At 36.8% G+C, this 27058-nt stretch overlaps 1 protein-coding gene across 2 annotated transcripts in view; it reads left to right on the forward strand.

The window, feature by feature from the left end:
• CENPP (centromere protein P) overlaps positions 1-27058 on the forward strand; it is a 231190-nt gene that overhangs the window by 25963 nt on the left and 178169 nt on the right. For both annotated transcript variants that reach the window (XM_022564610.3, XM_022564611.2), the window contains exon 4: positions 10754-10842. In XM_022564610.3, coding sequence (XP_022420318.1) covers positions 10754-10842 — 89 coding nt within the window. The remainder of the gene's footprint in view (positions 1-10753; positions 10843-27058) is intronic.

The following is a 27058-nucleotide window of genomic DNA, read 5'->3' on the forward strand; positions in this document are numbered from 1 at the left end:
GATAAAAATATGTACAATGTAAAATCAAGAACATAAAATGTTGAGGGGGAGAGTAAACATGTACAGCTTTGGAATGTGTTTAAGTTGTTATCAACTTAAAAGAGACTGTTGTAAATTTAAGTTGTTATTTGTAAGCCTCATGGTAACCATAAAGCCAAAACCTATAGTAGATTCACAAAAGGTAATGAGAAAGGAATATTAGCATACCACTAAAGAAGGTCATTTAACCACAAAGGAAGAAAGCAAGAGAAGAACAGAGAAACTACAAAACACTAGAAAATAATGAACAAAGTGGCATTAAGTACATACCTATCAATAATTACTTTAAATGTAAATGGACTAAATTCTCCAATCAAAAGAAATAGAGTAGATGAACAAATAAAAAACAAGACCCCTCTGTACGCTGCCTACAAGAGACTGACTTCAGGTGTAAGGACACACACAGACTGAAAGTGAAGGGGTGGAAAAATATATTCCACGCAAATGAAAACCAGAAGAAATCTGTGGTAGCTATACTTATATCAGACAAAATAGACTTTTAAAAAAGGCTATAATAAGGGACAGGAGAGCACTACATAATGATAAAGGAGTCAATTCAACAAGAGGATATAACATTTATAAATATTTATGCACCCAGCAGAGGAGCACCTACATATATAAAGCAGGTATTGACAGACCTAAAGGAGAAACAGACAGCAATATAATAATAATAGGGGACCTTAAATTGATCACACATCAATGGATAGATCATCCAGGGAGAAAATCAATAAGGAAACATTGACCTTAAAGAACATGTTAGACCAGATTGACTTAACAGATGTATATAGAACATTCCTTCCAAAAGCAACAGCATACACATTCTTTTCAGGTATATATGGAACATTCTCCAGGATAGAACATATATTCTTAACTTATATGTTATAAGTCTTAAATATAAGAAGGTTGAAATGATGTCAAGCATCTTTTCCAACCACAGTCGTATGGCTAGAAATCAATTACAAGAATACTGGAAATCTCACAAATATGTGGAGATTAAAAACATGCTACTGAACAACCAATGGGTCAAAAAAGAAATGGAAGCAAAATAAAGAAATACCTTGAGACTAATGAAAATGGAAATACAACATACCCAAACTTATGGACTGCAGTAAAAGCAGTTCTGAAAGGGAAGACCATAGCAATATATGCCTATCTAAAGAAACAAGAAAAATCTCAAAAAACTTAACTTGATACCTCAAGGAACTGAGGTATAAAGATAAAGAAGAACAAATGAAGCCCAAAGTTACCAGAAGGAAGGGAATAACATAGATCAGAGGGAATTCCCTGGTGTTCCAGTTGTTGGGACTCTGTGCTATCACTGCCAAGGGCCTGGGTTTGATCCCTGATTGGGGAACCAAGATCCTGCAAGCCACTTGGTGGGGCCAAAAACAAACAAACAAACAAAGCAAACAAGAAACCTATGAACACAGATCAGAACAGAAACAAATGAAATAGAGACTAAAAAGACGTTAGAAAAGATCAAAGAAACTAAGAGCAGATTCTTTGAAAGGATAATCAAAATTGATAAATCTTTAGCTAGATTCACCAAGAAAAAAAAAAGACTCAAATAAAATCAGAAATGAAAGATGAGTCTTTACAACTGCTACCACAGGAATACAAAGGATCATAAGAGACTACTGTGAACAATTATGCACCAACAAATGGATAAACTCCTAAAAGCAACCTTCCAAGACTGAATCAGGAAGAAATAGAAAATCTGAACAGGCCAGTTACTAATAGGGAGATTGAATCAGTAATTTAAAACCTCCCAACTAAAATCCAGGACGAGATGGCTTCACTGATGACTGCTACCAAACATTTAAAGAGGAATTAATACCAGTGCGTCTCAAACTCTTCCAAAAAGAGGAGGAACACTTCTGAACTTACTTTAGAAAGCCAGCTTACTCTGATACCCCAAACAGACAAGGGCACAGAAAAGAAAATTATAAGCCAATATTCCTGGTGAACATAGATGTAAAAATCTTCAATAAAATATTAGCAAACTAAATTCAGCAATACATTAAAAGGATCATTCACAATGATCAAGTGGAACTTATTCCAGGGATGCAAGGATGGTTCAACATTTGCAAATCAATCGATGTGCTACACCACATGAACAAAAAAGAAGGATAAAAAATCATATGATTATCTCAATAAATGCAGAAAAAGCATTTGATAAAATTCAGCAACAATTTATGGTAATAACCTCAACAAAGTGGGTATAGAAAAGCTTTTGCACAGAAAAGGAAATCATAAACAAGACGAAAAGACAACCCTCAGAATGGGAGAAAATATTTGCAACCGAAGCAACTGACAAAGGACTATTCTCCAAAATATACAAGCACCTCATGTAGCTCAATATCAAAAAAACAAACAACCCAATCCAAAAATGGGCAGAAGACCTAAATAGACATTCCTCCAAAGAAGATATACAGATTGCCAACAAACAGATGAAAGGTTGCTCAACATCACTAATTATAAGAGAAATGCAAATCAAAACTACCATGAGGTATCACCTCACACCGGTCAGAATAGCCATCATCAAAAAATCTACAAACAATAAATGCTGGAGAGGGTGTGGAGAAAAGGGAACCCTCTTGCACTGTTGGTGGGAATGTAAATTGATACAACCACTATGGAGAACAGTATGGAGGTTCCTTTAAAAACTAAAAATAGAACTACTATATGACCCAGCAATCCCACTACTGGGTATATACCCTGAGAAAACCATAATTCCAAGAGAGACATGTACCACAATGTTCATTGCAGCACTGTTTACAATAGCCAGGACATGGAAGCAACCTAAGTGTCCATTGACAGATGGATGGAATATTACTCAGCCATAAAAAGAAACGAAACTGAGTTATTTGTAGTGAGGTGGGTGGACCTAGAGTCTGTCATACAGAGTGAAGTAAGTCAGAAAGAGAAAAACAAATACCGTATGCTAACACATATATATGGAATCTAAAAAAAAAAAAAAAGGTTCTGACGAACCTAGGGGCAGAACAGGAATAAAGACTCAGACATAGAGAATGGACTTGAGGACATGGGGAGGGAGAAGGGTAAGCTGGGACGAAGTGAGAGAGTGACACTGACATATATACACTACCAAACGTAAAATAGATAGCTAGTGGGAAGCAGCCGCATAGCACAGGGAGATCAGCTTGATGCTTTGTGACCACCTAGAGGGGTGGGATAGGGAGGGTGGGAGGGAGACACAAGAGGGAGGGGATATGGGGATATATGTATATGTATAGCTGATTCACTTTGCTATACAGCAGGAACTAACACAACATTGTAAAGCAATTATATTCCAATAAAGATGTTAAAAAATAAAAATTAAAATAAATAAATAAAATAGATAGCTAGTGGGAAGCAGCCGCATAGCACAGGGAGATCAGCTCGATGCTTTGAGACCACCTAGAGGGGTGGGATAGGGAGGGTGGGAGGGAGACGCAAGAGGGAGGAGATATGAGGTTATATGTATACGTATAGCTGATTCACTTTGTTATACAGCAGAAACTAACACAACATTGTAAAGCAATTATACTCCAATAAAGATGTTAGAAAAAGATAGTTATTATAAAATGTTAAAAAAAAGTGGGTATGGAGGGAATATACCTCAAAATAATAAAGGACATGTATGATGAGCTCACATCTAACTTCATACTCAATAGTGAAAAGCTGAAAGCTTTTCCTGTAATATCTAGAATAAGACAAAGGGTGCCCTCTCTTACCGTGTTTATCCAACACAGTGTTGGAAGTTTTAGCCAGATCAGTTAGATTAAAAAAAAGAAATAAAAGGCATCCAAATTGGAAAGAAAGAAGTCATACTGTCACTATTCATAGATGACATGTTATTATTTATAGAAAACCCTAAAGGCTCCACCAAAAAAAAAAAGAACCAGAAAAACTGTTAGAACAAATGAACTAATTCAGTTAAGTTGTAGAATACAAAATCAATAAATCTGTTGCATTTCTATACCCTAATAACGAACTATCAGAGAAATTAAGTAAACAGTTTCATTTACAGTAGCATCAAAAAGAATAAAATACCTACAAATAAGTTTAACCAAGGAGGTGAAAGGGCTGTGCACTGAAAACTATGACACTGATGAAAGAAGTTTATAACACAAATAAGTAGAAAGATACTCCATGCTCATAGATAGGAAGAATTAATATTGTTAAAATGTCCATACTGACGAAAGTTATCTACAGATTCAGTGCAATCCCTACCAAAATTCCAACGATATTTTTCACAGAAATAGAAGAAACTCTTAAAATTTGTTGGAACCACAAAAGATCCCAAATAGCCAATGCAATCTTTTTTTTTAAAAAAATAAATTTATTTATTTATTTTTGGCTGCATGGGGTCTTTGTTGCTGCATGCGGGCTTTCTCTAGTTGCGGTGAGCAGGGGCTACTCTTCGTTGTGGTGTGCAGTCTTCTTATTGCGGTGGCTTCTCTTGTTGTGGAGCATGGGCTCTAGGCATGCGGGCTTCAGTAGTTGTGCCTCACGGTCTCTAGAGAGAAGGCTCAGTAGTTGTAGCGCATGGGCTTAGTTGCTCCACGGCATGTTGGATATTCCTGGACCAGGGATTGAACTCGTGTTCCCTGCATTGGCAGGCGGATTCATTGTTTTTTTTTTATTTTATAAATTTATTCATTTATTTATTTTTGGCTGCGTTGGGTCTTTGTTGCTGTGTGCAGGCTTTCTCTAGTTGTGGCGAGCAGGGGCTACTCTTTGTTGCGGTGCGCAGGCTTCTCATTGCGGTGGCTTCTCTTGTTGCAGAGCACAGGCTCTAGGCGCACAGGCTTCAGTAGTTGTGGCATGCAGGCTCAGTAGTTGTGGCTCTCAGGCTGTAGAGCGCAGGCTCAGTAGCTGTGGTGCACGAGCTTAGTTGCTCCGCGGCATGTGGGATCTTCCCGGACCAGGGCTCGAACCTGTGTCTCCTGCATTAGCAGGCGGATTCTTAACCACTGTGCCACCAGGGAAGTCCCTGGAAGGCGGATTCTTAACCACTGTGCCACCAAGTCCCTCCTAAGCAATCTTGAGAAAGAAGAGTAAACCTGGAGCCATTACGCATCTTGATTTCAAACTACATTACAAAGCTATAGTGGTCTAAACAATATTGTGTTGGCATAAAATGGATACATATGTCAATGGAACAGAATAGAGAACTGAAGAAATAAACCCATGCACATACGGTCAGTTAATTTATGTCAAAATAGCCAAGATTATAGAAAGGGGAAAGGATAGTCTCTTCCATAAATGGTGTTGGGAAAACTGGATAGCCACATGCAAAAGGATGAAACTGGACCACTCTTACATCATACATAAAACCTAACTCAAAATGGATTAAAGATTTGAATGTAAGACCTGAGACCATAAGACTCCTAGAAAAAAACATAGGTGGTAAGACCCTTGACATCATTCTGGTGATGATTTTTTGGATTTGACACTAAAGGCAAAAATAAACAAGTAGCTACATGAACCTAAAAAGTTTCTGCACAGCAAAGGAAACCATCAACAAAATTACAAGACTGAATGGGAGAAAATATTTGCAAGTCATGTCTGATAAGGTGTTATATCCAAAACATGTAAAGAACTCATAAAACTCAATAGTGCAAAAAACAATCTGATTAAAAATGGGCAGAGGATTTGATTAGACATTTTTCCAGAGAAGACAAAGAGAAGACCAGCAGGTACATGCAAAGGCGTTCAACATTACACTATGCACCGAGGAAATGTAAATCAAAACCACAATTAGCTATAACCTCACACCGGTTAGAATGTGTAATGTAAATAATACAAGAAATAACAAGTGTTGGTGAGGATGTAGGGAAATGGGAATTCTTGTGCACTGTTGGTTGCAATGTAAATTGGTGCAGCCACTATGGAAAACAATATGGAGGCTCCTCAGAAAGTTAAAATATAACTGTTACATGATCCAGCAATTCTTCTGGGTATTTTTTTCAAAGGAAACAAAAACACTAACTCAAAAAGATACATGCACCCCCATGTTCATTGCAGCATTATTTACAATAACCAAGACATGGAAACAAATTTAGTGTCCATCGATGGACGAATGGATAAAGAAAATGTGGTCTGTATATAAAATGGAATATTATTCAGCCATAAAATGAATGAAATCTTGCCATTTGTGACAACATGGATGGACCTTGAGGGCATTATGCTAAGTGAACTCAGAAAGAGAAAGACAAGTACTGTATGATCTCACTTATATATGGAATCTAGGAAACAGCATAAACAAAAAGAAGAGCAAGCTTATAGATGTAGAGGATAGATTGGTGGTTGCCAGGGGAGGGGGTTGGGGGAAATGGGTGACGGTGGTCAAAAGGTACAGACCTCCAGTTAGAAAATAAATTAGTCATGGGGATCTAATGTACAGTATGGCAACTATAGTTAATAATACTTTATTGCATTTTTGAAAGTTGCTAAGAAAGTAAATCTTCAAATCATCACAAAGAAACAATTTTTGTAATTATGTGTGGTGTTGAATATTGACTATGTGATCATTTCACAATATATACAAATATGTAATCATAATTTTGTACATCTGAAACTAATACAGTGTTATATGTCAATTATATCTCAAAAAAATTTTTTTAAAAAGAATACAATCCAAAAAAAAGAAAAAAGAATACAGTCCCATATCATAGGCTCCAGAGAAAATTTACCTGATGTGATGACATTCAAACCCAAATGAAAGAAAACACTGAAATCTGATGTAGGGTATTTTGTGAAGTTACAGGACCCTTTTCTTGAATGTCTTTACCCCAAATCCTTAAGTTGTGGAGAAGAATGAGAAATGCGGGCTTAAATTGACTGTGGTAGAAAGGAATGTGCTGCTGACACTCATGCAGGGTCTTTGAGGTCAGGTTGTTTACAAGGTCCTTCCCTTGTTTGCCAACTGGGGTGGGTTGACCTCGTTAGCAGTATGACTGGCAGGGAGAGAGATGGAGAAAAAATATATTGAAGAATTCACAACACACCAAAAATAAATGAATGAATGAATGAATTAAAAATGGAGGGGCCAGTAAATCATAGGCTTTATGCTGACAGGATACTTTGCCTATTCTAATGGGTATAAGGCCAAAATCCAAAACACTTACACATACTCAAACAAAAGACAAGGCATTTCTCTGAGATTTTTTTTCTTTTCCCCCTTTTTTTTTTGTTATAACAGCTCTATTGAGATGTAGTTCACATACCATATAATTCATCCATTAAAAGTATACATTCAGCAGTTTTTAATTTATTCAGCTTTGTGCAACCATCACCACATCAATTTTAGAACTTTTTATCACGTCAAAGAGAAACCCCATGCTCTTTATCACCCCTCATTTGCCTTTCTTCTGCCCAGACCTGACTTATCTATCTTCTATCTCTATGGATTTGCCTATTCTCGGCATTTCATAGAAATGGAATCATATAATTTGTATGATTACAAATTTTTTGACTGGTTTCTTTCACTTAGCACAATGTTTTCAGGGTTCATTCATGTTGTAGCATATATCATTACTTCATTCTTTTTAAAATTTTTTTTTGGTTGCATTGTGAGGATCTATCACATTTTGTTTATTCATTCGTCAGCTGAGAAACATTTCGCTTGTTTTCACCCTTTGGCTGTTATGGATAACATTTCTGAAGATATTCATGTATAAGTTTTTAAGTGGACATAATGTTTTCATTTTTCTTATATAAATCTAGGTAGAGAATTACTGGTCAGATGGAAGTACCAGATTATGATTAGTATGTTGAGCATCTTTTCATAAGCTTATTGGCCATTTGTATATCATCTTTGATGAAATGTCTGTTGAGATCCATTGCCCAGTTTTTAATTGGGTTATTTGTCTTTTCATTATTGAGTTGTTTGAATGTTCTGGAATTTGTTGTGTTTTTGTTTTGTTTTATTTTGTTTTGGGTTTTTTTTTTGCGGTACGCAGCCCTCTCACTGTTGTGGCCTCTCCCGTTGTGGAGCACAGGCTCCGGACACGCAGGCTCTGCGGCCATGGCTCACGGGCCCAGCTGCTCCACAGCATGTGGGATCTTCCCGGACCGGGGCACGAACCCGCGTCCCATGCATCGGCAGGTGGACTCTCAACCACTGCACCACCAGGGAAGCCCTGGAATTTTTTTTTGATGAGATATGGTGGTAGATGCCCACAAACAGTCTACTTTGACTACAGCTGCTCCTAACAATTCCCACTATATTCTTGAGCAGCGGAAAAAACTAAACAGTGACTATAAGCCATTAATATCCATTTTTCCAGCAGCTGAAAATACAGAAAGACAAGTCAGATATTACCCAGACAAATGGTAAACAGTCAAGCATTATCTACTCACTCTATATCCTTAGGAAATAGAAGAAATTGCTAGATCTACTCCTGTTAACAAAAAAGATCCACAGAGTACAGAACACAAAAATGGTACAGAATTTGTTAGTCATCATTTAGAAACCTTGCCATGAAAGGAATTAGAAAATGTAGATAAATTCTCTTTGAAATAATTAATCCAGGAAATAAAAGAACATGCTATATTATAACTGCACTCTCAAATGAAAGCATTCAAAGAAAATTGAATAAGAGGGGAAGAGAGCTGGGAGAAAGAAAGGAAAAATAAAATGATTATAGTGCTGAAAAATGAATTAGAAGTAGTTAGGAGTAGAATATGGAGGATAGGCTTGAGAAAAATCACCTACAAGTGCAATTGAAAAGAAGAAAAATCTGGAAGACAATGAAGATTCATATGATTTTTCCAAAAACAAGAAAAAATGAAAGAGAAATTATAGGTAAATATATAATAGAAGAAAATTTACTAGAGTAAAGGAGAAAACCTGGATTTTGCAGATCAAAGTACTTAACAGTTTATTTAACAATCCCCATTATTGAATATAGACTTGTTTTTGGCTTTTTATAATAAGCTGTTAGCCTTTGTCTTCATTTCTTTATGATATATTCATAGAATTCAAATTGCTGAGACAGAGAATATAAACATTTTAAGTTATGCATTGTCAAAACAATGTTATAGGTAAAAGTGTCATCTCATTGTTTTAATTTACATTTATCTTGTTACTTGTCAGAGCAAACATTTTTTTCCATGTAACTTGTCTTTTACCTCTGAGTTTTTAGTGCATGTTATGTGCCTTTTTCTTTTAAGTTTTCATATCTCCTTGTCATTTTTATAGTACAAATTTTCCTGTTTATTTCTTTTCTTTTAGTTATAAAGCCATTTTGTATTGATAGTTTGTGTTTTTATGTAATCATATTTGCTTTTTTGTTGTTATTGTTTGCTTAGAAAGTTCTTTCTCACTCAGTAATCAGTTACATGTCTATATTCCCTCCTAATACTTTATGGTTTCAGTGTTAACATTTAAGTAAGTAATTCACTTGGAGTTCATTTTGGTTTTTGGTATGGAGTGAGGATCTGATTTCACTCTTTTAAGAAGTAACCCATTTGCACAGCAAAGGAAACCATAAACAAAACAAAAAGACAACCCAGAGAATGGGAGAAAATATTTGCTAACGAACTGACTGACAAGGGATTAATCTCCAAAATGTACAAACAGCTCAAGCAGCTCAATATCAAAAAATAAACAACCCAATCAAAAAATGGCCAGAAGATCTAAATAGACATTTCTCCAAAGAAGACATACAGGTGGCCAAGAGGCACATGAAAAGATGCTCAACATCACTATTAGAGAAATGCAAATCAAAACTATTTAGATATCACCTCACACCAGTCAGAATGGCAATCATCAAAAAATCTACAAACAATAAATGCTGGAGAGGGTGTGGAGAAAAGGGAAACCTCCTACACTGTTGGTGGGAATATAAATTGGTACAACCATTATGGAGAACAGTTTGGAGGTTTCTTAAAAAACTAAAAATAGAGCTACCATATGATCCAACAATCCCACTCCTGGTTATATATCTGGAGGAAACCATAATTCAAAAAGATATATGTACCCCAGTGTTCATTGCAGCACTATTTACAATAGCCAAGACATGGAAGCAACCTAAATGTCCATCAGCAGAGGAATGGATAAAGACGTGGTATGTATATACAATGGAATATTACTCAGCCATAAAAAAGAATGAAATAATGCCATTTGCAGCAACATGGATGGACCTAGAGATTGTCATACTAAGTGAAGTAAGTCAGACAGAGAAAGGTAAATATCATATATTATTTATATGTGAAATCTAAAAAAATGGTACAAATGAACTTATTTACAAAACAGAAATAGAGTCACAGAAGTAAAAAACAAACTTATGGTCACTGGGGGTAAAGGGGAGGGGAGAGATAAATTGGGAGATTGGGATTGACATATACAGACTACTATATATAAAATAGATAACTAGTAAGGACATTTAGCACAGGGAACTCTACTCAATACTCTGTAATGACCTATATGGGAAAAGAATCTAAAAAAGAGTGCATATCTATATATGTATAACTGATTCACTTTGCTGTACACCTGAAACTAACACAACATTGTAAATCAACTACACTCCAATAAAAATTTTAAGAAAAAGTAACCCATATTTGCCATACTTTTTCTTGGTTACTTTTTCCTATTACTTGGTGACATTTCATTTTGCATATTTTGAAAGTAGTTTTGTCTCTTAATTTTATTTAAAAGTTGACTGTGCTTTGATACAAAAAAGTTTTTTTGTTCCTATTTTAGAATGAGGAGAGTTTATCTTCTGTTATTACTGACCTCAGCATAATAATGGAACCCACCGAATATTCAGAATTAAGTGAATTTGTGTCTAGGTAAGATATTTTACTTTTCTTTTCTTAGGAATTTCTTTCAGCTTACAATTTTAAGTTTACCTGTTCTTTTTTCTTGATAAGTAAATATCAAAATATCTCTGAAAGCATAACACCATTATTGTGGCTTATATTTAAGCCTATATTTTCTATGTCTCTCATTCACTCAATTAAAATTTATTGTACATTCACCATGTACTAGGCATTAAAATAAAATGTAAGCAAAACCAGATATAATCCTTGATCCTCATGGAATTTATAGCCTAGAGTGAAGTTATATTAAATAATTGCAGAAATAAATCTAAAATTATCGTTGTGGCAAATGCTACAAATAAGAGTTGCACAGTGCTGTTGAAGCATGTATCAGGAATTTGACTTTCAGGGAGAACATAGAATAATTTCCTGAAACTTGAGCTGATATCTGAAAAATGAGCAGGCATACACTAACAAAAGAGGTCCTAGATAGGATAGCTTATACACAGGCACTGTGCTGGTGGGGGGACAGGAGGCCAGAGTGTCTGGGAGAGGGCAAGAGCAGGGGAGAATGGTATAAGATGTGGTTAGCAATGTATGTAAGGTCTGCACTATGGATTTTGGTATAAGGAGTTTGACCATAGTCCTAAGACCAGTGTGAAGCTATTGAAAGATTTTAAGGAGAGCCTAAGGAAGGCAGAAGTGTGACATCCTGGAAAGAATTATTTTTGATGTTGCAGGGAGAAGGGATTTAAGGGGTGCAAAATTGGATACAGGAGGGTCAGTGACTAGCCTATAAAACAGTTCAGGGAAACAGAAGTTTGTAGTTTGGACTAGAATAATGGTGGTTGAGATAGAGGGCTGAATGGATTTGGGGGATATTTAGGAAGTACAATTGAATAGGCATAGTGTTGGTTAAATAAGAGGAGTCAGGAGTCACTGACAGGTGCTAACTCCTTGGTGATGGTGATTGCATTTGTTGAGATAGGAAAAGTTGGAAGAAGACCATGTCAGATGAGTTGGTGACTTCAGTTTGGACATGTTGAACTTAAGTGCCTTTGAAACACTGAAGTAAAAATAAGAAGTAGGAAGCTAAGAAGAGGTGTAGGTAGGAGATATAAACACTGGGGTTATCTGCCAGTGGGTAAAGTTAAAACTTTGAGCAGGAATGAGACTGCCTATGGAGAGAATATAGAGTGAAAATAGGAAGAAGACTGCCACTGAACCTTGAGGAATTCTAAAATGTCCTGCTGAATAGAATTAAAGGATCATGCAAAGAAATTAGAAAACTGAGAGATGGGAGGAAAACCAGGAATGTGTTGTTGACCATTGACAATTATATTGACACTTTTTCTTTCACAGTTTGCTTTCTTTAAAGCAATCCTTTCAGTGTTTACTGGAGTACATGGGTTGTGAAAAGAAGTCTGCTATATTGTTTTTGTCTGTGCATGCATTTTTTTGGGCTGCTTTCAAACGTTTCTATTAATACTGTTTTTTGACAGTTCGTGCTATTTCTAAGGTGTGTTTATGTGAAAATTCTCAACCACATCTTTTCAGATACTTTTTCTGTCCTGTTCTCTTTCTTCTTCTCCAACTCTGATTAGCCATATGTTAGAACATTTGATATATTGTCTCAGTGTTTGGATGCTCTGTTCTATTTCTTTCACTCTTTTTTTCTTTGCATTTCATTTTGGATAATTTCTATTACCGTATCTTAAAGTTCACAGATTCTTTCCTCAGCTGAAGTCCATTCTGCCAATGAGCCCATTAAAGAAATTCTTCATCTCTAAAGTAATGTTTTTTTATTTCTAGTGTTTTCGTTTGATTCTTAATTTTTATCTCTCTGCTGAAATTCCCCATTTCTTCATGAATGTTATCTACCTTTTTTCAATAGATCTTTTAACTTATTAATCATAGTTATTTTTTTCTTTAATGTTTTATTATGGAAAATTTTAAATATAGGTTCCCCCACATCTGAAAATAGAGCATTCCTATGAAACCTTTTGTAAGCCAAAATGGTGTAAAGTGAAGAAGCAGTTACCTCAGGACACATTTTGCTAACAGATGTACAAAACAAATCAAGATACAGCACAAATGCTCACAGACACATTTCAAAGCTATGGTGGCTTGATGCTGAGATGCTGAGTGTAGTTTCTGGGGAAGGAGCTTGGTGGTGCCACTTCACTGCTCAGGGTGCATGTTGTCTTTATGATGGCTCGCTCCAAAACAAACCCTGAATGTTATTTTCATTTTTTGCCTTTTTTCGTAAAAGTGAAAATTCTTCCATCAGATTTCTTTCGATTAGCAAAAAGAGGTAATAATGTAGGTCTTTGGTAAAAGTGAAGTGGTGTGAATCAAACTTTTGAAAAGTGGGGGGATACATGGATATGTAAAAATAATAGTATAATTAACCTGTAGCTACCCATTAGGCACCTTCAACAGTTATCAGTATTTTTCCAATCTTATTTCATCTATTCTTATACATTTTAAACTTTCAATTTGGAAATAATTAGAGACTCACAAGAAGTTGCAATAAAAACAATATACAAGGAGATCACTTCATCCAGCCTCTGAGAGTGATAACATCTTGCATAATTATAGTATACTATCAAAACCAGAAATTTGATATTAGTAAAATCCAGAGAGCTTTTGCAGATTTTACCAGTTTTGCAAGCACTTGTGTGTGTAACACTATAACATTATATATTAATATATATTACCTTTTTAACCATTTTTAAATGTACAGTTCATTGGTATTAAATACATTCATAATGTTGTACAACCAACACTACCATCCATCTCCATGACTCTTTTCATCGTATAGAACTGAAAATCCATACCCATTGAACAGTAGCTCCCCATTTCCTTCTCTGCCCAGCCCCACCATTCTTATTTGTCTCTGATTTTTAATCATAGTTATTTTATTTCATTTTAAATTTATTTATTTGTTTGTTTATTTATTTACTTATTTTTGGCTGTGTTGGGTCTTCATTGTTCCGTGCGGGCTTTCTTTAGTTGCGGCGAGTGGGGGCTACTCTTCGTTGCGGTGCGCGGCCTTCTCATTGCGGTGGCTTCTCCTGTTGCGGAGCACGGGCTCTAGGCGTGCGGGCTTCAGTAGTTGTGGCTCCCGGGCTCTAGAGCGGAGGCTCAGTAGTTGTGGCACACGGGCGTATTTGCTCCACGGCATGTGGGATCTTCCCGGAGCAGGGCTCAAACCCGCGTCCCCTGCATTGGCAGGCAGATTCTTAACCACTGCGCCACCAGGGAAGCCCAATCACAGTTATTTTAAAGCCCATATCTGATATTACCAACATTTGAGTCATCATTGAGTTCAGTTCTGGTGATTAGTCTACAATAGTTTGTTTTTTCTTGAATTTTTGTGTTCCATAATTTTTTATTGACTGATGGACATTGTCTGTGGAAAACAGTAGAGTCTGAAACAAATAGTAGTTATGCCCAGAAATGGGTACATTTCTTTTATCGGGCTCTTAGTATGGGGTTTAATTCAGGGTAGTTAGCAGTTGAGCTGGGTTTGGGATTTTTGTTTCTTTCATTATTTTTAGGCACCAAAGGCTTCAAATTCTTCCAGCAGTGAATTCAAACTCAACTTCAAATTCAGTTCTTCCTTATGCTTAGAATAGGGTTTGGGGAGCTGGAGGGTTTTCATCAGTGTTCCAGCTTCACTCTCAACTTTTAGTAGTCCCTGTATATCTGCATCTCAGCGGGGAATGTTTCTCCCTGCACTTGACACTCCCTCAGCAGTAGGTGGTGATGCCTGTTTCTTGGTGCTAGGCTCATGGTGGGAACAAAGGGAGATCTGTGTTCCATGGTCCATCCTTAGTATTGGGCAGGTCCTGTAGACCTGCACCTCAGGGGTTGAGAACACCAGTTTTTGTGCTCCTCCTCCCCAGTGCAGCCAAACTCAGCCTGGGTCTGGTGTTGATCTTGCGGGGAGAGAGTTCCTTGCCCCTCCCCCCACACCCCAGGGTTATGCTTGCTTTTGGTGTAGGATCATACACCCAAAGGGTTTTGTATCCCTCCCGTGCAACAGAGGGATTTAAGCTTCTGCTCCTTTTTCCAAAGCAATGGATCTCTCTCTTGGTAGCAGGAGTGTTTTCTGCCCCTCTCCCAGAATCATATGGGTTTGACTTTTACTCCTCCCTTGGAGGCAAGGTTTTTTTTTTTTCTTGCACTGCTTTGCTGCTGCTTCTTTAGCAGCTTAGGGTTTTTGCTTCCTACCAAAGAGAAGTTCTGGCTTCATTTTGTACCCCAGCAGCAGCTGATCACCTCTTTGTGCCTGTGCCACTGAGGGGAGCTCTCTCTGGGCTCCTGCCATGATCTTTCTGGTGGAGTCCCTTTGTGTGTGGGGTTCCCATCTGTTCCAAAATGGCATCCACCCCACATTTGTCCTTCAAGAATTTGTTGAAATTTTAGCTGATTTCTTGTTATCCACTTGTATGGTAACTGCTTCCCTCCCCTATGTTTAACCAAAGGTGAATAGTTTATGTGTCTTGTTTCTCCTTAGAGGGAGAAAAATTTTAATTTATTTGATTGCCTTGTAACCTCAGGTCTTTGATGGGCTCAAGAAAGTTTATGATTTTATAGATTATTCAGATTTTCCAGGATGTTAGATTGAGAGTGACCTTCTCTGCAGATTTTTACATCTTAAGTAGAAGTGGAACTCTATCTTGGTTTTCTTTGATTCTCATTCTGGAATTTGGGGCATATTATTTTTTCATCTTCTGCATCCATCTTACCCTTTCTTTATATTTTCTATCTCTTCATATCTTTGTGCTTATTCCTGATTGTTCTTCAGATCTGTATTTCAGTTCAGTAATTATTTCTTCATTTTCTGACTAATCTGCTCTTTAAAAAAATTTTTTTTTAAATTTTTATTGGAGTATAGTTGATTTACAACGTTGTGTTAGTTTCAGGTGTACAGCAAAGTTAATCAGTTATACATATACATATATCATCTCTCTTTTTAGATTCTTTTCCCATACAGGCCATTACAGAGTATTGAGTAGGGTTCCCTGTGCTATAAAGTAGGTCCTAATTGGCTATCTATTTTATATATAGTAGTGTGTATATGTCAGTCCCAGTCTCCCATAATCTGCTCTTAAACTCCTATCCATTGTCTTTTTTTTTACTGAAGTATAGTTGATTTACAATGTTGTGCCAATCTGTGCTGTACAGCAAAGTGACTCAGTTATATACATATAGATATTCTTTTCTTATATACTTTTCCATTATGATTTATCACAAGATATTGAATACAGTTCCTTGTCCTATCCATTAGGACCTTGCTTATCCATTCTAAATATAATAGTTTGCATCTACCAACCCCAAACTCCCAGTCCATCCCTTTCCCTCTCCCCCTCCCCCTTGGCAACCACAAGTCTGTTTTCTATGTCTATGACTCTGTTTCTGTTTTGTAGATGGGTTCATTTGTGCCATTTTTTAGATTCCACATATAAGTGATATCAAATGGTATTTCTCTTTCTTTTTTAAAACAATTTTTTAATTTAATTTTTTTTATACAACAGGTTCTTGTTAGTCATCAGTTTTATACACATGAGTGTATATATGTCAATCCCAATCTCCCAGTTCATCACACCCCCACCCCCACCACCCTGCCACTTTCCCCGCTTGGTGTCCATATGTTTGTTCTCTACATCTGTGTCTCAATTTCTGCCCAACAGACCAGTTCATCTGTACCATTTTTCTAGGTTCCACATATATGCATTAATATACGGTATTTGTTTTTCTCTTTCTGACTTACTTCTCTCTGTATGACAGTCTCTAGATCCATCCACGTCTCAACAAATGACCCAATTTTGTTCCTTTTTATGGCTGAGTACTATTCCATTGTATATATGTACCACATCTTCTTTATCCAGTCATCTGTCGATGGGCATTTAGGTTGCTTCCATGACCTGGCTATTGTAAACAGTGCTGAAATGAACATTGGGGTGCGTGTGTCTTTTTGAATTATGGATTTCTCTGGGTATATGCCCAGTAGTGGGATTGCTGGATCATATGGTAATTCTATTTTTAGTTTTTTGAGGAACCTCCATACTGTTCTCCATAGTGGCTGTATCAGTTTACATTGCCACCAACAGTGCAAGAGGGTTCCCTTTTCTCCACACCCTCTCCAGCATTTATTGTTTGTAGATTTTCTGATGATGCCCATTCTAAGTGGTGTGAGGTGACACCTCATTTTAGTTTTGATTTGCATTTCTCTAATAATTAGTGATGTTGAGCAGCTTCTCATGTGCTTCTTGGCCATCTGTATGTCTTCTTTGCAGAAATGTCTATTTAGGTCTTCTGCCCATTTTTGGATTGGGTTGTTTGTTTTTTTTAATATTGAGCTGCGTGAGCTGCTTATATATTTTGGAGATTAATGCTTTGTCCATTGATTCGTTTGCAAATATTTTCTCCCATTCTGAGGGTTGTCTCTTCACCTTGTTTGTAGTTTCCTGTGCTTTGCAAAAGCTTTTAAGTTTAATTAGGTCCCATTTGTTTATTTTTGTTTTTATTTCCATTACTCTAGGAGGTGAATCGAAAAAGATCTTGCTGTGATTTATGTCAAACATGTTCTCCCTATGTTTTCCTCTAAGAGTTTTATAGTGTCCAGTCTTAAATTTAGGTCTCTAATCAATTTTGAGTTTACTTTTGTTTATGGTGTTAGGGAGTGTTCTAATTTCTTTATTTTACATGTAGCTGTCCAGTTTTCCCAGCACCACTTATTGAAGAGACTGTCTTTTCTCCATTGTATATCCTTGCCTCCTTTGTCATAGATTAGTTGACCATAGGTGCGTGGGTTTATCTCTGGGCTTCTATCCTGTTCCATTGATCTATATGTCTGTTTTTATGCCAGTAACATATTGTCTTGATTACTGTATCTTTGAAGTATAGTCTGAAGTCAGGGAGTCTGATTCCTCCAGCTCCGTTTTTGTCCCTCAAGACTTCTTTGGCTATTTGGGGTCTTTTGTGTCTCCATACAAATTTTAAGATTTTTTGTTCTAGTTCTGTAAAAAAAATGCCATTGGTAATTTGATAGGGATTGCATTGAATCTGTAGATTGCTTTGGGTAGTAGAGTCATTTTCACAATATTGATTCTTCCAATCCAAGAATGGTATATCTCTCCATTTGTATCGTCTTTAATTTCTTTCATCAGTGTCTTAATACTTTTCTGCATACAGGTCTTTTGTCTCCCTAAGTAGGTTTATTCCTAGGTATTTTATTCTTTTTATTGCAATGGTAAATGGGAGTGTTCCCTTAATTTCTCTTTCAGATTTTTCATCATTAGTGTATAGGAATGCCAGAGATTTCTGTGCATTAATTTTGTATCCTGCAACTTTCCCAGATTCATTGATTAGCTCTAGTAGTTTTCTGGTGGCATCTTTAGGATTCTCTATGTATAGTATCATGTCATCTGCAAACAGTGACAGTTTTACTTCTTCTTTTCCAATTTGTATTCCTTTTATTTCTTTTTCTTCTCTGGTTGCTGTGGCTTTAGAGGAAATGCTTTCAGTTTTTCACCATTGAGAATGATGTTTGCTGTGGGTTTGTTGTATATGGCCTTTATTATGTTGAGGTAGGTTCCCTCTATTCCCACTTTCTGGAGAGTTTTTACCATAAATGGGTGTTGAATTTTGTCAAAAGCTTTTTCTGCATCTATTGAGATGATCATGTGGTTTTTCTTCTTCACTTTGTTAATATGGTGTATCACATTGATTGATTTGCATATATTGAAGAATCCTGGCATCCCTGGAATAAATCCCACTTGATCATGGTGTATGATCCTTTTAATGTCTTGTTGGATTCTGTTTGCTAGTATTTTGTTGAGGGTTTTTGCATCTATATTCATCAGTGATACTGGTCTGTAATTTTCTTTTTTTGTAGTATCTTTATCTGGTTTTGGTATCAGGGTGATGGTGGCCTCATAGAATGAGTTTGGCAGTGTTCCTTCCTCTGCAATTTTTTGGAAGAGTTTGAGAAGAATGGGTGTTAGCTCTTCTCTAAATATTTGATACAATTCGCCTGTGAAGCCATCTGGTCCTGGACTTTTGTTTGTTGGAAGATTTTAAATCACAGTTTCAATTTCATTACTTGTGATTGGTCTGTTCATATTTTCTGTTTCTTTCTGGTTCAGTGTTGGAAGGTTATAGCTTTCTAAGAATTTGTCCATTTCTTCCAGGTTTTCCATTTTATTGGCATAGAGTTGCTTGTAGTAGTCTCATAGGATGCTTTGTATTTCTGCCATGTCTGTTGTAACTTCTCCTTTTTCATTTCTAGTTTTATTGATTTGAGTCCTCTCCCTCTTTTTGATGTGTCTGGCTAAAGGTTTATCAATTTTGCTTATCTTCTCAAAGAACCAGCTTTTATTTTATTGATCTTTGCTATTGTTTTCTTTGTTTCTATTTTATTTATTTCTGCTCTGATCTTTATGATTTCTTTCCTTCTACTAACTTTGGGTTTTGTTTGTTCTTCTTTCTCTAGTTCCTTTAGGTGTAAGGTCAGGTTGTTTATTTGAGATTTTCCTTGTTTCGTGAGGTAGGCTTGTATTGCTATAAACTTCCCTCTTAGAACTGCTTTTGCTGCATCCCATAGGTTTTATATCATCTTGTTTTCGTTGTAATTTGTCTCTAGGTATTTTTTGTCTTCCTCTTTGATTTCTACAGTGATCTCTTGGTTATTTGGTAACATATTGTTTAGCCTCCATGTGTTTGGGTATTTTCGCTGGATATTGAATTCTGGGTGACAGTTCTTTAAAAATGTTGTTTTACTTCCTTCTGGCCTCCATTGTTTCTGTTGAGAAATCCACTGTCTTGGAATCCTTGTTCTTCTATATGATATGTGTCTGTTTTCCTCTACTGATTCAGGAAGTTTTCTTTTTCTTTAATTTTCAGTAGTTCGATTATGATGTGTTTAAGCATGGATTTCTCTGAGTTTATTCTCCCTAGGGTTTTCTGAGTTTCTTGAATTTGTAAGTTTATGTCTTTTTACCTAATTTGGTTTTCAGCCATTATTTCTCCAAATATATTTTTCACTCAGCACTTTTTCTTCTTTGCTTCTGGGTCTCTTATGACATGAATGTAAAATCGTTGGTATCGTCCTACATGTCCCTGTGGCTCCGTTCATTTAATTCAGTTTTTTCCTTCTGTGTTATTCTGATTAGATCGTTCCTGTGTACTCACGAGTACAATCAGGGTATTAAACGGTTCCATCAATGCCAAAAAGCCCTTATACCCTCTCCCCACTCTTAACCCACGGCAATACTTGCTCTGATCTTCATTACTAGAATTTTTCCTTTACGAAATGTCAAATAAATGAAATCACACAGTGTGTAACCTTTTGAGATTGGCTTCTTTACTTAGCATAATGCCTTTGAGATTCATCTATCTTTTCATTTCTGAGTAGTATTCCATTTTATGTATAATAGTTTTTTTATCCATTCACCTATTGGAGGACATTCAGGTTATTTCCAGTTTTGGTGATTATGAATAGTGCTGCTCAATAGAGTTTTTTATGTGAATATAAATTTTCTTTTCTCTAGGGTAATAACCAGAAGTGGGGTTGCTGGGTCATATGATAAGAATATGTTTAAAGTTATAATAAACTGCCAAACTGTTTACCAGAGTGACCATACCATTTTGCATCCCCACTGACAGTGTGTGAGAGTAACTGATAATATTTTAGTGAATTAAGTTCTGATAATCATTTGATTTTAGACCTAATATTCCTAGGAATTTAATTTTTAAAGAAAAGTTTAAAAGTGTTATTCCAAATTTCTCTCTGTGCTTTGCTTTATCCTTGAGAAAGAGACATTTGGAGTTACTTTTTTGATTCCTCTAGTTGCATTGGAAATGTGCCATTGCCAACATTTTGTGAAGGACATCCATAACATCTGTTTTACATCCAGTGAAGTTTGAACTATGCTTGGGAAAATAGATAAATTGCAATCACTCTTACAGCTCTAAGAGCCGATACACACACACACACACACACACACACACACACACACACAGAGAAAAAAAAACACACTGTCTCTCTCTGTCTCTCACAAACACATACACACACACACACACTTTCTTTCTATAATGGAAGACTGTGGAGATATGAATGGGGGTGAAGGAATTGTGGCTTAATCCACTTTTAAATACAGTTCTTTTAAAAAAGTTATGTAAGAGAACAGCCTTTTTCTTTCTCTTTCTTTCTCTGGGTGTCTGTAGTGTGCGTGTGTGTTTAAACTTTGGCCATTGTAGTTTTTAAGATTTATTTCTTGGCTCACTCCCTCATCACATGATTAAGAGCTTTTTTTTGCTCCCTTGTTTAATGGAGATTAAAACATCTTGTCATTTTGGCCTTGTACACCCTAATGAAGTAACTACTGCTCTTTATGGACCTATATTCTTTGGAGAGTAATTTCCACTGTCAGACGTTAAAAAGTATTATTATTATTATATTATTATTATTATTATTGGCTGCTGGAGGGATTTCAACTGCATAAGCTAACTTTTAACAGTCTACTTAGATTTAATACTTTACCATTGCATTTACAGTCTGGGAATCCTTATAACAGTATAGATCCCTTTCTCTCCCTGCTTCATGTTATAGTTTTTATATGAATTACATTCATATGTATGCACTGAAAACCTCATCAGACAGTTATGGTTTTTTACCCTCAACCATGATACATAATTTAAAGAATTTAAGAGTGATAGATTATTATATTTACCCAGATTTTTACCATTTCTGTTTTTCTTCCTGATACATATATCATGGTTGTGTTCTCCTAGATGCTTTGGTGTGCAATCTGAGTAGAGGTATTCTCTTATAGTACTGTGATTGACTCCATAAATTGACATTGATATAATACTTTTATCTACTTTGCCATCCATATTCCAATTTGGTTATTTGATCTAATAATGTCCTTTATTGTATTTTCTTTTCCTCTGCAGTACGTGATCCAGGCTAGAGTCAAGTATTGCATTTAGTTGTCATGTCTTATAGATTTCTTTAATCTAGAGCAATTCTAGAGCCTTTTATGACTTTGCCATCTTTAAAAAATACAGTTCTTCCACCTCCCCCTCCCTGCCACTCATAGAATGTTTTAAATTTAGTCTTTGATTTTTTTTCTCATCATCAATTACTGTTATGTATTCTCAGGCAAAATACTGTATAGGTGATGTTTTGTCCTTCTCAGATAACTGTCTCTTACAGGTGATGTTAATTTTGATCATCAGTCAAACTGTTGCGTGATTCTCCACTGTATCATCACTGCTTTTTTTCCTCCCTTACAACTAATAGACAGTCTATGGGGAGATACTTTATGGTCATGCAGATACTACTCTTCATTAAAATTTCTGCCTATATTTAGCACCCCTGGTGATTCATGTCTGATCTATTTTTTACTGTGGTGGTTGCAAAATGATGATTTTTCAACTCCAGCACTTCCCTTTACATTTCTCAATAAGCATTAGTCCTTGTGCTTGAGAAATATATCTCCCTTCACCCCTGTGTATCAATATATGTGTATATGTGTACATATATATTTACTATAGATATGGTATCATTCATTCTTTTTTTTAAAGGTTTATAATTCTTTACTCTTCTTTTCATATTTTTGAGCACTTCCGTATATTCAGGGATAAAAAGACTTTCCAGGCTTAAAATATACCTCTCCTGCCCCAGGATGAAAATTTTAAAATAAATAAATACTTGCCTGTTGAAAGCATATTATGTACTTTGTACTGTATTAGTCTCTAAGAATATAATTGAACAAAAGATACATAGTTTCTGACTTCATGAAGCTGACAAACTAGTAAGTGAGCAAAACCAATAACGTGTGGTAAATGATGGGATAAATGCTATGGGAATGTAAGTGCATACCTATTACGTGGCAAACATTGTATGTGCTTAGTATGTGGCAGTGAACAAAACAAAACATCTCTGCCCTCATAAACTTATCTTCTAGGAAGAGGAAAAGGCAATAAATAAACTGATATATAAAATGAATAATATATTAGATAGAGATAAATGGTATGGGGGAAAATAAAGTGGGATGGGAAATAGAGAATGTACAGGATGAGGGAGAGGTATCCATTTTTAAATAGTATGGTCAGAGAAGACCTCACTGAGAGGGTGACTATGAGTAAGTCAGGGAGCTAAACTTGCCTAATTGTACCCAGCTGGTTACCAACTCTAGGTACTCTCTAAAAATGAATCCTATTTTGCCTTGTATTATAATCACTTAGTGTGCATATCTTATCCTTAGTGGAAATCACAAATATGTGATAACAAGGACAGTGTACCTTCATATAACACATTTCGTTGGGTTTTTTCCTTTAAACTAATGACTAACCACTGAATTAGGAAAGATATTTAAACTCTGTGGAGCTCTATCTGCAAAATGAAGGAACTGGATAAAAGTATTTGGAAGCTTCTGCCCCATTCCAAAAGTTTATATGAAGAATAACAAATCAAAGAATAGAAATATTTCTGAGAAATAATGGAACTTATTGGAATTGGAATAATAGAGCTATTAGAAGAATATCCATGAGCTGGGTCTCCCCTTTACAACATGGAGTGATTGCCAATATTTGGGGAATGCTTCTCAGCAAAACTGGATCTACAAAGCACTGTTTCTCTGGGCCACCCACTCTACATGGAATTACTTCATCTTACAGATTCCCTATTGTGTGATATTACTTGTGGCATAGATTCCTAAACTCCTTCAGTAAGAATACATGCCCACCACTATTTACAATATACTCAACTGATCGAGTTACAAGGATTCTTTGAGAATGAATTCTATATGCCAGATGCTTTCTTCACTATTTTTGTTGTTATTTTTGAAGAAAAAAAAAAAGCACAGAAAAGCATAAAAAGCTATAACTGGAAGGGATTTAGGACAAAACTACTCCTCAGATTAGTCATTGTACAGGTAAGCTGAATGATTATTATGCAGACATGCTCGTTTTTCGTATGTCTGAGGCAATTTAGGTCATTTTCCAAAAATCACAATTCAATTAATCCCCTTACTGACTTCCACAAGTTACTTACTATCCCAAGTTCTGATAAGTTCACCAAGATTAGCTTCAAAGCAGCTTCAGAGGGCCATTTACTCAGTGAAGAGCTGCACCAAATTAGTCACCTTCATAGAAATATCACTATAGCTTCCACGAAGACTAGTTTGGTGAGGTCCCTCTGAGAAGCAGTTCCAATGATTTTATTAACTCATGGTTACAGGACCATTTGGCTGAGTGACCAAGTATGGAGAGAATAAACCTCACCACTACTGTGTATGTGTTCTGGGGTAGTCTTTTTGCTATCTACAGGAACCAACAGCTTACATGTGAAATAAACATCTATGCTCATATATACTACATGGCTAATGTTTAAAAGTTAGTAATAAGTGCATGGGAACCTATTTTAATAGGTTTTTAAAAAAATTATTTGAGTATGATAAGGCCAACAGATCAGGAAGATGATTACCATTGAAAAGATAGTTTGTTACTTAGCTGGTTCCTAAGAGGGAGGGGTACATCATGCCACTGGGGGCCACAGGGAGAAGCACTAGAGTAGGTCAGGAGACAGAGGGAGAATGGGAAACTGGTCAAGAGCCTTTACTGTGGTTTCTGAGGTAAGGAAAAGGTGAGTCAGTGTGAGCAGGCTTAGGTTGGCTAGTTTGAATAATTTCAGGAGGCTGTGGGTCATAGGGGCTGTCACTAGATACCTCTGGTACCTAGCCCTGAGCAAGTGGATACAGGAATAGCAAATATAAAGGAGATGGTTGAGATATGGGTTCTGCACTGGTTGTATCACGTTAGAAAAGCATTCAGGAGCAAGTTGTTTACTATCGCTAGGAATGGGCTAACCTTGGGAGGCACAGTTTCTCCAGGGTCAGCAAGGCCCCAGATATCAAAGCATCAGAATACAGAAAATAAAAGACATGATTAATACAGAGCCCTGGCTGAGTTCTTTTAAAATTCAAGGCATAGATGTCAGTGAAACTAGCAGAGTAAGTACCTTTGAAGATTCTCTCCTCCGTAAAAGCAACAAAAAAACTGGCCAAAACTGTCAGAATCAAATTTTTTGGAATTCTAGAAATGAACCAAAGGGCTTTAGCAATCCAGGGAGCATTTATTCAGGAAAAATGGCAGAATCTTGATAACAAGAGTGAGCTTTGTGTTTTTTAAATGCCCTATACCTATCTCTCCTTTACCAGCTCTGTGTTAGCCTTGACAACAAAAATCCTGGTGATAACCAGCAAGCCTGGCAGCCACCAGAGGGAGCAGAATAGGTTCAAACTCCTTCAAAGCCACATTCCCAGTAAGTTGTCATTGTTTGACCTGTTTCTTTATTCCCTGGAAGATCTCACTTTAAAGGCTGTATTTATTTGACCTGACTCAGAACTAATCTAGTGTGAAGGGCTTTTCTCTGGGAGAATTTGTTGAAGATATTTAGAGGCTTTTTTTTTTTGGTCCACGCTATGAAGCTTGTGGGATCTTAGTTCCCCGACCAGGGATAGAACCTGAGCCCCAGCAGTGAAAGCACTGAGTCCTAACCACTGGACTGCCAGGGTTGCCCTGGAGGCAATTTTTAAACTTCATGGGTGCCTGAGGCGGTGGATAACAGCTGGGGCAATTAATAGGTTAATGAAAAAGGTTAAAAGGAAAAACTGTAGAATGCAATGGCTAGGGACTTCAAAAATCTCTGACCTATCCCTGGGAATCTAGAAGGCTGGGTTGTGTGCATACTCAGGAAAGACCTGAGATGGCCTAAGTTCTCACTACTGGCTGACCGTGAGGCTGTGCAAAAGCAGGAAGTGAAAGCTAAGGTAGTATTGTCATTTGCCTTGCTGAGTTTTGTTTTGTTTTGTTTTGTTTGCGGTTCGTGGGCCTCTCACTGTTCTGGCCTCTCCCGTTGCGGAGCACAGGCTCCGGACGCGCAGGCTCAGCGGCCATGGCTCACAGGCCCAGCCGCTCTGCGGCATGTGGGATCCTCCCGGACCGGGGCACGAATCCGCGTCCCCTGCATCGGCAGGCGGACTCCCAACCATTGCGCCACCAGGGAGGCTTTGCCTTGCTGAGTATTGAAGCTATGCCCAACAGAAAGCCCCTTGGCAAAGACTTGGAGACATGGATTCAAGGTGTTTAAGTAAATCTCTGTCCAAATATTAGCTAATTGAGCAGAGACTTACGTAGTCACGCACAACAAAAAATAGACTCTACAGATTGGTTCAGAAAAGTCACTAAACCAACAAAAGGAACAAAAAGCACAACAGCAAACCCTGGGGAGAGGGGGAATCAGATTCCAGGAATTGCCACACTATAGTGTTTAAAATGTTCAGTTTTCAACAAAAATTACCAAACAGGCAGAACGAAAAACAAAATAAGAAAGTAAGGCCCATGCACAGGGAAAAAAGTAATCAATCAATAGAAACTGTCCTTGAGGAAGCCCAGACTTTGGATTTATTAGACAAAGAAACTGTTTTAAATATGCTCAAAGAGTTAAAGGAAACTAAGTGAATGATGGCTCTGGCAGCAAATTTTCTTAATTTTCTTCATGTGAGAATGTCTTTACTCTCATTCTTGAGGAAGCTTCTTTCTGGATATAGAATTCTAGTTTGACAGTTCTGTTCTTTCAACACTTAAAAAATGTTGTGCCACTTGCTTCTGGCCTCCATGGTTTTTGATGAGAAATAGACAGTTATTCAAACCATTGTTCCCTTATTTGTAATGCCTCATTTCTCTGTGCCTGCTTTCAAGGACTTTCTTTGTCTTTCATTTTTAGAAATGTGATCATCATTTCTCTGGGCTTAGACATCTTTGGGAATCTGTAGGTATATTTTTTTAGTCAAATTTAAGAAGTACTCAGTCCTTTTTTCTTCAAATATTTTTTCAGTCCCAGGCCCTTTCCCCTCTCCTTCTGAGGCTGATGACATGAAGGTTAAACCTTTTGTTATTATTTCACAACTCTGAGAATCTCTTACCTTTTTTTCCCCCAATCTTTTTTCTCTCTGTTGGTATGAATAATTTCTAGTGGTCTATCTTTAAGTTTCTTTCCCCTGCCATCTCCATTCTGCTATGGAACACTTCTGATGAGGTTTTTTTTTTTTTTTTTTGGCTGCATTGGGTCTTCGTTGCTGCACGTGGACTTTCTGTAGTTGCGGTGAGGGGGGCTACACTTTGTTGCAGTGCGCGGGCTTCTCATTGAGGTGGCTTCTCTTGTTGC

This window comes from Delphinapterus leucas, chromosome 6 (genome assembly GCF_059928025.1).
Source record: "Delphinapterus leucas isolate spDelLeu-1000000601 "Yukka" chromosome 6, BTC_Dleu_Yukka2, whole genome shotgun sequence".
Lineage (NCBI taxonomy): Eukaryota > Metazoa > Chordata > Mammalia > Artiodactyla > Monodontidae > Delphinapterus > Delphinapterus leucas.